At 42.0% G+C, this 10,241-nt stretch overlaps 1 protein-coding gene across 3 annotated transcripts; it reads right to left on the bottom strand.

Moving 5' to 3' along the window:
* Window positions 1–3,404: 3,404 nt before the first annotated feature.
* On the bottom strand, window positions 3,405–9,051 carry LOC123409759 (uridine kinase-like protein 2, chloroplastic). 3 transcript variants are annotated; one of them, XM_045102622.1, is made up of 14 exons: window positions 8,738–9,051; window positions 8,541–8,632; window positions 8,019–8,088; window positions 7,801–7,919; window positions 7,275–7,371; window positions 7,026–7,105; window positions 6,402–6,596; window positions 6,231–6,314; window positions 6,026–6,086; window positions 5,164–5,224; window positions 4,332–4,425; window positions 4,165–4,237; window positions 3,952–4,034; window positions 3,405–3,859 (listed from the first exon to the last, which is right to left on the bottom strand). In XM_045102622.1, exons 1-14 carry the CDS (start codon window positions 8,901–8,903, stop codon window positions 3,716–3,718), a joined length of 1,419 nt encoding a protein of 472 aa, XP_044958557.1. In that variant the 5' UTR covers window positions 8,904–9,051; the 3' UTR covers window positions 3,405–3,715. The 3 variants fall into 3 exon arrangements, with proteins under 3 accessions (XP_044958557.1, XP_044958558.1, XP_044958559.1); XM_045102623.1 differs by having other exon boundaries at window positions 6,402–6,545; XM_045102624.1 differs by having other exon boundaries at window positions 6,402–6,542.
* Between the last annotated feature and the right edge of the window lie 1,190 nt (window positions 9,052–10,241).

Here is a 10,241-nt window from a genome sequence, read left to right as displayed (position 1 = left end):
AAAACCGTTTGTATAGCATGTCACTACACGAATGATTACTCATACTTTGATACCACTTTTCTTAAATAAATGGTTGTGTCGTCACTTGATGCAGAGGTCGGGGGTATTCTTCCTTTTTAAGAAAACCAATAGCTCAATCTCTCAAGACCATATTTGAGCTTCTACATGAATATCATAATGGTCATCACTTTCTCTTCTAAATATTCTATCACAATTTATTAAGTGGGAGTGGGAGAATGAATTCTTCACCTGAATAACTTGCTTTACATATGGATCAACCATGACCGAACTCATGAACTCACCATGAGCTTATCTTCAAGTCATATCTAAAATTTTTGTTTCTAACAATTCTCTCGAGACCTCGATACTTCATGGAATAACTCACAAGCTCAACCATGGAAACCTTTGAGTGTTCATATGTCGTTGTTCACATAGGCATCATCTTTATCATATTTGATTTACTTACGGAACTCAATCGTGATGCCTTCAAGTCCATTTCGTTTGCATCTTCTTTATCAAAATATATCCATCACTAAAACTCAATGATCTTGATGCATATATATTGATGTTGATGACATTCACCCCACATCCTTCCAGCTCCTCCATGTATTGTCCATGAAAATTTCCTTCATAGATATTGCAATGAGATGATTAGTCCATAGGGGTTGTCATCAATTATCAAAATCGTGGAGATGCCTTGAAGCCCATTTCTTTTTCACCTTCTTGATCAAAACATATCCATCACTAGAGCTCAATGATCTTGCTGCATATAATCGATGTTGATGACACTCATCCTAGATCCATCTAGCATTCTCCATGCATTGTCCATGAAACATTCCTTCATACATATTGCAATGAAATAATTAGTCCATCGGGGTTGTCATCAGTTACCAAAATCATCATGTAGTTCCAGTTTTGCAGTCTACATCTAGGTTACTGGAACCATCATGAGAAGCCAAACATGTCGTCTCCAATTTCATATTCCTCGGTTTAATGTTTCAAATTTAAATGTTTGCATTTCTTGATTTATTCTTTAGGGTCTGTTACCTCCATTGTTCAATTATGAATTTATCTAAACTCCAATGGTATTTAAGTAAAACCGTTGATGCTTGCTAAGTTTAGAATTGATTATTATAGAATGGACATTTTTATCGTCAAATTGTTGAATAATGAAGATGAGTGGATACATTGCTTCACTTTCCTAGCCATTTGAAAGCCTAAACCCAACATGCAGTTTTTATTTGAACTTTTGAACGTATGCAGGCTTCTTTAATGCAAAAGTAAGACTTCATTGTCATTTCATTATGTTTACAAGACCATACTGATCTGTTCCTATTATGTTATTATTGGTAAATTGTGTGTCGGGTCAAAAATTTATGTTTATAATGGACCACTCTGTTTAACAATACTAGATCCATTACTAGGCCCGTCAATGGACCTATGGGCATCTCTAGCAGATCCCCTAAAACTCAAATTTGAGGACGAGAAGTCAGTTTTGTAGAGCTAAGCCCTATCTAGCAAATCTCTAAAGCGTGTAATCCCTAAAAAATTAGCTTTTCACTCCCTAAAAATCTGCTAAGTGACCATATTTGGTCCCCGCCCAAGCCGCTAGAGTAAAACTAGGGACGGCCAGACTCGTGCCATATCGGCTGGGGCACCGTCTGATTGCCTCGGCTAGACACATAAAAGCGAAAGGCAGAACCCACAAACCCTAGTCGGCTCTCCCGTAGACCCATTCCCCCTATCATCGCCCCCGATTCGATGGCTGATGCTATTCCGCACAGCCCCCACCGGAGCCTCCTACATCCCCGCCACCACCTCCTACAACCCCACCTCAACCTCTCGCATCCTCGTCGCCACCTCACACAACCCCGCCATAGCCTCCCGCATCCCCATCGCCACCTCCCGCCTTCTTCTTCGTCAGTCGGTGTCTTCTTCAAGTCCATCGGCGCCAATGGCTCCCCCGTCGCGCTTGCCATCATCGAAGTACAGTGGCGTTCGACACCGTCTGTGGGGAAGTACGCGACCAAGGTTGTTCACAAGGAGTTCGGACACCAGTTGCTCGAAATGTTCGACACAGTTGAAGAGATGGTGCAAGCCTACGACACCGCAGTCCTGCGCATATTCAGGAACTACGCCATGCTTAATTTGTACGAGGAGGAGGAGGAGAAGCCATTTGGACGGGACACCACCAACGACAATGAGTCTAGACCTTCCAATGCGGTGATCAATATCCCCTCTTGCTCTTCCAACCCTTCCTCTAACGCGTAGATTGGCATTGGTTCAGACTTCGAGGAGTATCTTAACCGCAACGACGTCAAACGGAGCTAGGTGGTAGATTGATCGTAGTGTTAGTTCTTGTCAGTTTGGTTATAATGTAGTATGTATGGAATGATTATTATGGTTTGTGCAATGCTAATGTGGTACCGTTATCAAAATTTGGAATCATGTAGTTTGACTATGTTTTTTAGATGAATTTGTGGGGAAAATGTGTTTAAAATTCTTAGGGACTAAAATTATAGGGGATCTGTGATCTCCCTAAAAATATTTTGTAAAGTAGGGTAGGTTACACTTTTAGTACTTTTAGTATATGAAATCTGCTAGAGGTGCCCTAACATCCTGGACAAAAATCAGCTAGAATTGATGACATAGGCACACATTTTTTTTCCCTTCTTAAAAGGCATTCCACAAACGACTTACTATCTTTGTTGATGATTCAGCCTCGTTATGTTGAGGCGGTTACACATAGCATGTAGTTGCTGGGTTAACGGACAAGTGATGGCGATAACACATAAATAAGTTGATGGTAGTGTCACTCGAGCACCTGGTCTCAAACTCAGGGGGTGAAAGACTGAATGTTGGTTGTACTGTGACAATGATAATGTTTTTACGTCTTTACCTCATTGAAGGCATTGTTTGGATATGGATGACTCCTCGTCGAAGGCATTACTCGGATATGCTAGGATTAGTTCTTTTGGATGAAAACCTAGATTCGGTGGTTGGATTTGATGACGGCGGCGATTGGGTTTCCCTCCCTCCTAAAAGCATTGTTGTTGAAGAACCTCCTCTGTGTGATGTCATCAGCTGGTGGGTGTAGATATGGTCATTGACTTATTGTTGAAGTTTGCCGATCGTAGACTTGATCATTTTGGGGCTTTTATTTTTTATTTTTCCACTCACCTGCACATAACTTTGGTCTTATATTAATTTGCTATTTATCGATGTGTTTTTACGTATATGTGTTGTGTGCTTCCTAGCTATACAAAGGCCGGTGTGTATTTATTGTGTTTGTGATGCTCTATTTTAAGCCAATAAAATACACCTTTTGTTGAAAAAATGTCAAGGCCAAAGGTGTATACCACGGAAACGGAAATAGTACGGCATCTATCTGCCACGAACCAACATTCCAAGGCAAGGTATTACATTTCACAGGCCATTATAACAGCCGAGGAGCAGGTTATCAAGCAAGGGCCTCAAAACTCGCAAAAAGTCAAAGCTCGTCACATGAACATAAAGAGCTAAGTGTCTAGCTTAGCCATATGAATTATGATAATAATGCATGTCATCATGTGACATTGGTACCTCCAATGGTTGCCAGAGTGATGCCTCCGCTCCACTCTGCTGGTATACAACAAACAACCAAACACCAGTATATCTCCTGTTAGTTCTACCCCGTCTATCGCTTCGCCGCCAATGAAAGCGGCATCTTAGCCGATTAGTCAGTGCCGAAGTAGCGATCGCCGTATTCACCCAACCCTGGCACGACACGGAAGTCCTCGTTCAACCCGGCGTCGATTTCCGATGTTATGATCTTCAGACCAGGGAATTGCTTGCAGACACAATGGATTCCTTCAGGAGCCTGTTTGTGGAATGTCGTCAACAAGCTAACCAAAAATAAGGAAAAAAGTACTGGGTGGTAACTAAGCGAGTGGATGGGCTAGACAACTTTACCGAGATAAGGTTAAGAAACATGATGTGGTCCTCTGGAACTCCTGTACTTTTAAGAAGCTGTATAGCTTGACTTGCTGAGTTACCTGTCAGAAAGAAAGTATACTATAACTTTAGTCATGGAAGTAACCAACTTCTATTAGTTCTAAATTTGAACAGATATGCAAACAGAACGATCAGGAAAAGCAAAAGATTAGACGGATATGTGACACTAACCTGTACCGAGCACAGGATCCATAAGTAGAACGTGACGATGCTCAATATCATTGGGCAGCTTGTGGTATATGAGCTGGACACAGAAGTAAGGTTTATTCACCAAAACCGCAGTAGTGAACTATTTTCAAGAAAATGTTCAATGGAAGTATATGTAAAGAACACTCAACTTGTTGTCCATTGTCTCCAACACGATGTATTAGGATTTTACCTATTTTTATCCCCTTACAACAAGCACGCAAAGCATTCTCCATGCTTTCACCACTGCAGTGAAACATGCATATCATTCTAACATGTGCAGGGAAATACAACCGAAAATGTGTTGCATGAGTAACTTCACTGAAAATGTATAACTAGTGAAAAGGAAGAAGGCGGGGACATTGCATGTAAGTTTAAATTTGCACTTGTTGTTCCTACTAGCTAGCAGTATACCATGAGTTCATAGTGATTAATGTCTGTTACTGACTTAGTAGTTAGTACTGTCATTGATGGAATGGAACAAAAGTAGGGAGCTAGTTCTCCCCAACAACAATTATTTAGGAACGTAGGGAGTACAATATAATACAAGGATAACTGAACTACTGTGTAAGACAAATCGCAAACTAATCAAAATTTGACACATTATTTGCGTCACTGAACTATTGCACATTCTTAACAAGTGTATATTACAGGCAGATCAATATAACAGCTTATGTATAGCAGTATAGGTATAGCGAATTACTGAGGCTAGATGACAGTTTAAATCAAAAGGAGCTACTCCCTCTGTTCCTAAATATAGGTCTTTCGAGAGATTTCCCAACGGACTACATTTGGAGAAAAATGAATGAATCCACGCTCTAAAATATGTCTATATACATCCGTATGTAGTTCGTAGTGGAATCTCTAAAAAGACTTGTATTTAGGAACGCAGGGAGTAGATGGAAGCTGCATAAAATGCTAGAATATGGTGGTACCTCAAATTCCAGCCTTTAAAACTATAAGATTTAAAAAATGGGCCAATACCTTCGAACAATCGACACTCCACAGAGCTTCTTGCAGAAATCAACTCCTGAATAAATAGATCCTAGACAAAGCATAAATAATCATCATATTAGGGAGCGTTCGGACTCGCTCCGCTCCGCGACTCCGCGCTGGAGCAGAGTGGCAGGCAGTGTTAATCTGCGGAGCTTTCAAAAGCCTGCTCCACGCGCTCCGCTCCGTGGAGAGCATCCGAACAGCCCCTTAGTGTACAGAAATTCCATTCTTTGTTCTATTACAGAACATGAATTGGTAAATAGGGCCTTGCATTAACACAAGTGCACAGTTACAGTTGTACTCCCTCTGTCCTAAAATTCTTGTCTTAGATTTCTCTAGATATGAATGTATCTAGTCATAGTTTAATATTTAGATACATCCATTTCTAGTCAAACCTAAGACAAGAATTTTGGAACGGAGGGAGTATGAAGTAAATAAGGCAACAACCAACAATCTTTAGAAGTCCCAGGCTTCCAGAAAATTATTTCATGGATACAAATTGAACAAGTACTTACGAATTACAAGTTTGATTTCAGAAATTGAGGGGATAAGCCCTTATCTTCACACAAACTCTGGTAACCAATGATGACTTGGATCAGTATTTTGATATTATAAAGGGGCTATTCTGTGTTTTTCACCTGGTTTCCATATAACAAACTAGGCAACTTTCTTTCTAAATGAAAAGGCAGAGTACCTGCCATGTTCCTGAATAAAAGGGTGGCTATTCCAGCTCTCCATACATAATTTGAACAGATGTATGGAATTATGTTATTTGACTGAAGGATGGCACTAATTTCCTAGAAAACAGTTAATAAAAAAGGTGAATGATACAACAGAACCAGTGATGTACCTGTAGGTGTAACGACCTGCTTCTCTGTAAATGGCAAATTCCCCAGACCATGTTCAACTACCTGGCAAGACATTTCCGTACCAGTAACACTTAGTAAACGATCAACTACATTTGTGAACTATGCAGCTCAACTTTGCAACTGAACTGAAGGAAGTTATGTAAGAAAGGACAAAGAGGTAGAGGTTACGAGGAACAAGGCCATTACCAGACGAATCAGCCGATCTGAATAGAAGACAAAATCAGGAGTCGTAATTTCCCGGTCACGAATGAGGGTATGCATTCCCCGTATCTGTCCAGATAAACTTTTAAGAGCTCACAAGTTTGAAATCTAAGTACCGGTATAAATCTGAAAGAACAACAGTGACAATAAATATACCTGGAAAGTTGTGTTAACTACGTGAACATTTCGATAAAATTTGCACAAGTCATGCTGTCCAAGTTTTGTACGAATATGTTGCGCAATTAAATCAATGGCAACATGGTTATCTCCTCCTCGCGGTATGATCACATCAGCATACTTCTTGGAAGGCAGGATAAAATCATCAAAGGCAGGCTTCACAAACATCCCGTACTAATTATTTCATCAAAAAATCGTGTTAAAAAGGGTAATGGCATACATGTGTATCTCAATGATGGCATGCATATATATACTTTCTCCATTACTTTTATGCGGCATATTTGGACTAAGCACAGTGATTAAGGGGGGAAATGGTAGAATGATAGGTGAAGAGTTGGAAACGACAATGATATACCTGTGTAGTGTTATGGGTATAAGAAGATTATAGTATGTTGAAAGGTTTATTCATAGATGAAGATTATAGGTGAAGAGAGATGGCCACGAGATAGAGAAATAATAATTTAAATTGCATGCAGACCTTATATTTTGAAACAGCAGGATACTGTATGCCTTATGTGTTGAAGCTTAGGGAGTTAATATACTTGAATAGAATAAGGCTAAGAGATCCAAAAGTGAAGCAGTCGAGACTGGTGGTGTAATTACCTGCTCAAGCACTGAGAGAACATCTCTACCTCTTTCAACTGTATCACGCCTTATTCTTCGGGCAAGCCTAATATCAGCATCTAAACCGATCCATGATGGTCAACAGAAGAAAGGGTGAGCGATCAAATAATAGCTATAAACATGACTAACCAAACAAAACGACAAGACACTCAGAGCATGCAATGTCTCCAATATTGTAGCCGTGATGTTATGAATCATATATGCAACCAAAATAGAACAGCAACAAACCTGTGTCAACGAAAATTTTCATGTCCATCAAGTCACGCACCCTTTGATCATGAAAAACCAAAATGCCCTCCAGAATGATGACATCTGATACATTGACCTAACAAAAAATCGATGATCTATGCATAAGAGGAATTACGGACCTAGTTAACAATCATAACCATTTGATTTGGCTTGAATTAAGAAAAGGCATCAAACAGAGCACCAACAACACTAGACATCATTGTTCAATACAAGCTCTCGTGTTCTTCTACAGATTAAGAATAGAAGAGCTAGGGCCATGGTGATACAGCAGATCATTAGCAACTTCGTAAATTGTAGCTTTTACTTAAATTGAGGTAGTAAAACAGTAATTTCTTAGATACATGCCTTTCAGGCCATCAATTTTCATCTTTCTTTTGCAGGTTATCAGTTTTCATGCCATCCAGATATTCTACAGAAAACATTTGTATACAAATTTACTTGCCAATAACTACGTTCACAAAGGCATTATCAGTTTCACATAAATGGTTGATTATGCAGTTATCACCTTTCTAAAGCTCTCAGAGCATCGTCGGTGATTCTTGAAATCATATATAGGAATATTTACAGACTGTCCACCCTTTAGCTTTCCCATGCACTCCAGAAGTTTATCGGTGTCAAATGCATCTGCAAGCAAGAAAACAAGAATCTCATCCTCATGTACAAGTAAAGTGGATTCGAACCCCACGGTAAAAAGAAGGCATAGATTTTCGTCACATCAAGTACCAGGGTGATCAAAGTTGTACTCTTCCACATGTTCAGATTGCTCCTCAGTTAAACCGCGGTAGAACGAATCCTGCAAAATTGCAACCAAAGCTTAGTTATATTTGCTCCTGGGATGCTTGGAAATAAGGTTTCAGCGATCGGTGGTGTACCATGATGCATGTATTTTAATAGCCATAGCCATCCGATCTCGGATATATATTTGTTTATATATAACAGACAGAAGTACAGAGTATGAAGACTAGGGTACTGACAAGTAGATAACGGATAGATGCAATTCCCCCCCAACAAAAGCAGCAATACTAACAGTTGGAATCATTTACGAAAAAAGGCCATCCAGTAATTAATGTGCGCCATCATCAGAGTAGGCGATTCCAACTCCACCCACTAATTATCTAATAAAATTGAACAGACGTCACAAGCACTACACGAACATATGGGCATCGCAGAGCAGCACCAACGGAGGGGGAAAAAAGTCAGAGCATGAAAGCAGCGTAGTCCGACGGGTAACGAACGGCGGCTGACCTGGTTGACGAGCACGACGCGGTGGTCGTGCAGCTGCTGGATGATCATGTCGCACACCGTGGTCTTCCCCGACGCCGTTCCGCCGCACACCCCTTCCATCAGAAGGCACCAAAGGGAAAGAGAAAAAAAAAACTCAAAACGAAACCAAAAACGGGGGAATTGCAGGAGCGAGCGTGAGAGCGCCGCGGAGGGGGTACCGATCACGAACGGCTGCCTGGTCGCGGGGGACGCGAGCCCGCGGGGCGGCGGCGCGGGGGCGTCGCTGCAGGTGGCGGAGGAGGGCGAGGAGGGGAGGGAGGAGGAGGAGGGGCGGCGGAGGCCGCTGAAGTGGGCCCCCACCGCCGAGCCCAGGACGTCCTCCATGGGTCAGCCCCGCGGGAGCTGGCGTGGATGGTCGCCGGCGTGGGCGTGGGCGTGGCGAGCTGGCGATCGCTGTGGCGAGCTCGGAGGTTTTGACACGGGGATGGGGCGGGTTTTGGGTGGGGGAGGGTGGTGGTGGCGGGGCGAAAGGACGCTGCGTGCAGCCGGCTCTGCGTGCACCCGTGATGAGGCGGCTGGACTCGGTGGACACGACTTCTGGATGGCGTACCAAGAACGGGTCCACGGAGGTTTGGACTGGCGGAGGCGAGGAGCATATATCTCCGTGACGCGCCGGGAATATGTGGGGTAGATTCCGTTTTTCCTGCGCATCGCAGCCGCTGGTCCTGCTGCTTATACCAGGGAAAGAAAAGAAAAAAAAAAAGGATTGCTGGTCCTGTTTGGTGTTCCGAATTTCATTTATTTCCCTGGTTTCCATTTCTGCCAAAGTTTGTGCGCGTGCTTTCAATGGAGGCTTGCAGGTTGCATTGCTCGATGCATCCATGTTTGACGCTGCTGCCTTGGTTTGATCGATGCGCGGTTGTCTGTAGCCATTGTTGCGTTGCAGGCTTTGCAGCATCGTGGTTCGTGTAGCATTTTACTCTTCTGTTCCATCCAGTAAACAACGACTCGCCTTATTTTGGGGACTGCTGACGCTGTGGATAGGACCATGGCGAGGAGCATGATGTCAAGGTGCGGCGTCACGAGTGCCCAGTTGGGCGCGAATCTGACCGACCCCGTTAAAAATACTCTCGGCGAGAAAACGAAAACTATATGGACGAGAGGAGAGGAGTCACTTTAACTTATCAAAACCGGGCAAGTGCGTAGTATACGCGTAACCAAACCAATAATTTTAGCTGTGTCGTGTCGACGTGTCGTGCAGGTCTGAGTCAATGCCCAAGTGATTAAAAATGTAGGACTACATGTAACATGCCGTCTTTTTGAACGGACGCTACTTTCTTTATCTCATCTTTTTTTATATAAGAAGAATATTTTTCGACAGCTGTATGTTTTTTCTTTCTTGACGAGAAAGATTGCCAGCTGTGTGTAACACATGGCGAATCCTATTCTGCAAGTTTTGTTTGGAAGGGGATCATCATGTTCTGCAAGTTGGACGCGGAATGGCAACGTCCGGCCCAGAACGGATAATTTTCCCTTTCATGTTTCTGTGATTTTTTTCTCATTCTCCTTTTTTATGTTTCCTTTTTTTCTATCCGCCTTTTTTCCTTTTTATCTATTTAATTTTTGTTTTTATTTTATTTCTTATATTCACACATAATTTATAAAAATGATTAGACTTCTAAAATTCTTGGAATATTTTTGAATTCCGAAAGTAAATTATTA

This window comes from Hordeum vulgare, chromosome 7H (genome assembly GCF_904849725.1).
Source record: "Hordeum vulgare subsp. vulgare chromosome 7H, MorexV3_pseudomolecules_assembly, whole genome shotgun sequence".
Taxonomy (NCBI): Eukaryota; Viridiplantae; Streptophyta; class Magnoliopsida; order Poales; family Poaceae; genus Hordeum; species Hordeum vulgare.
Note: the sequence above shows the minus strand (reverse complement) of the source record. Positions and strands in the feature narration are given on the sequence as shown.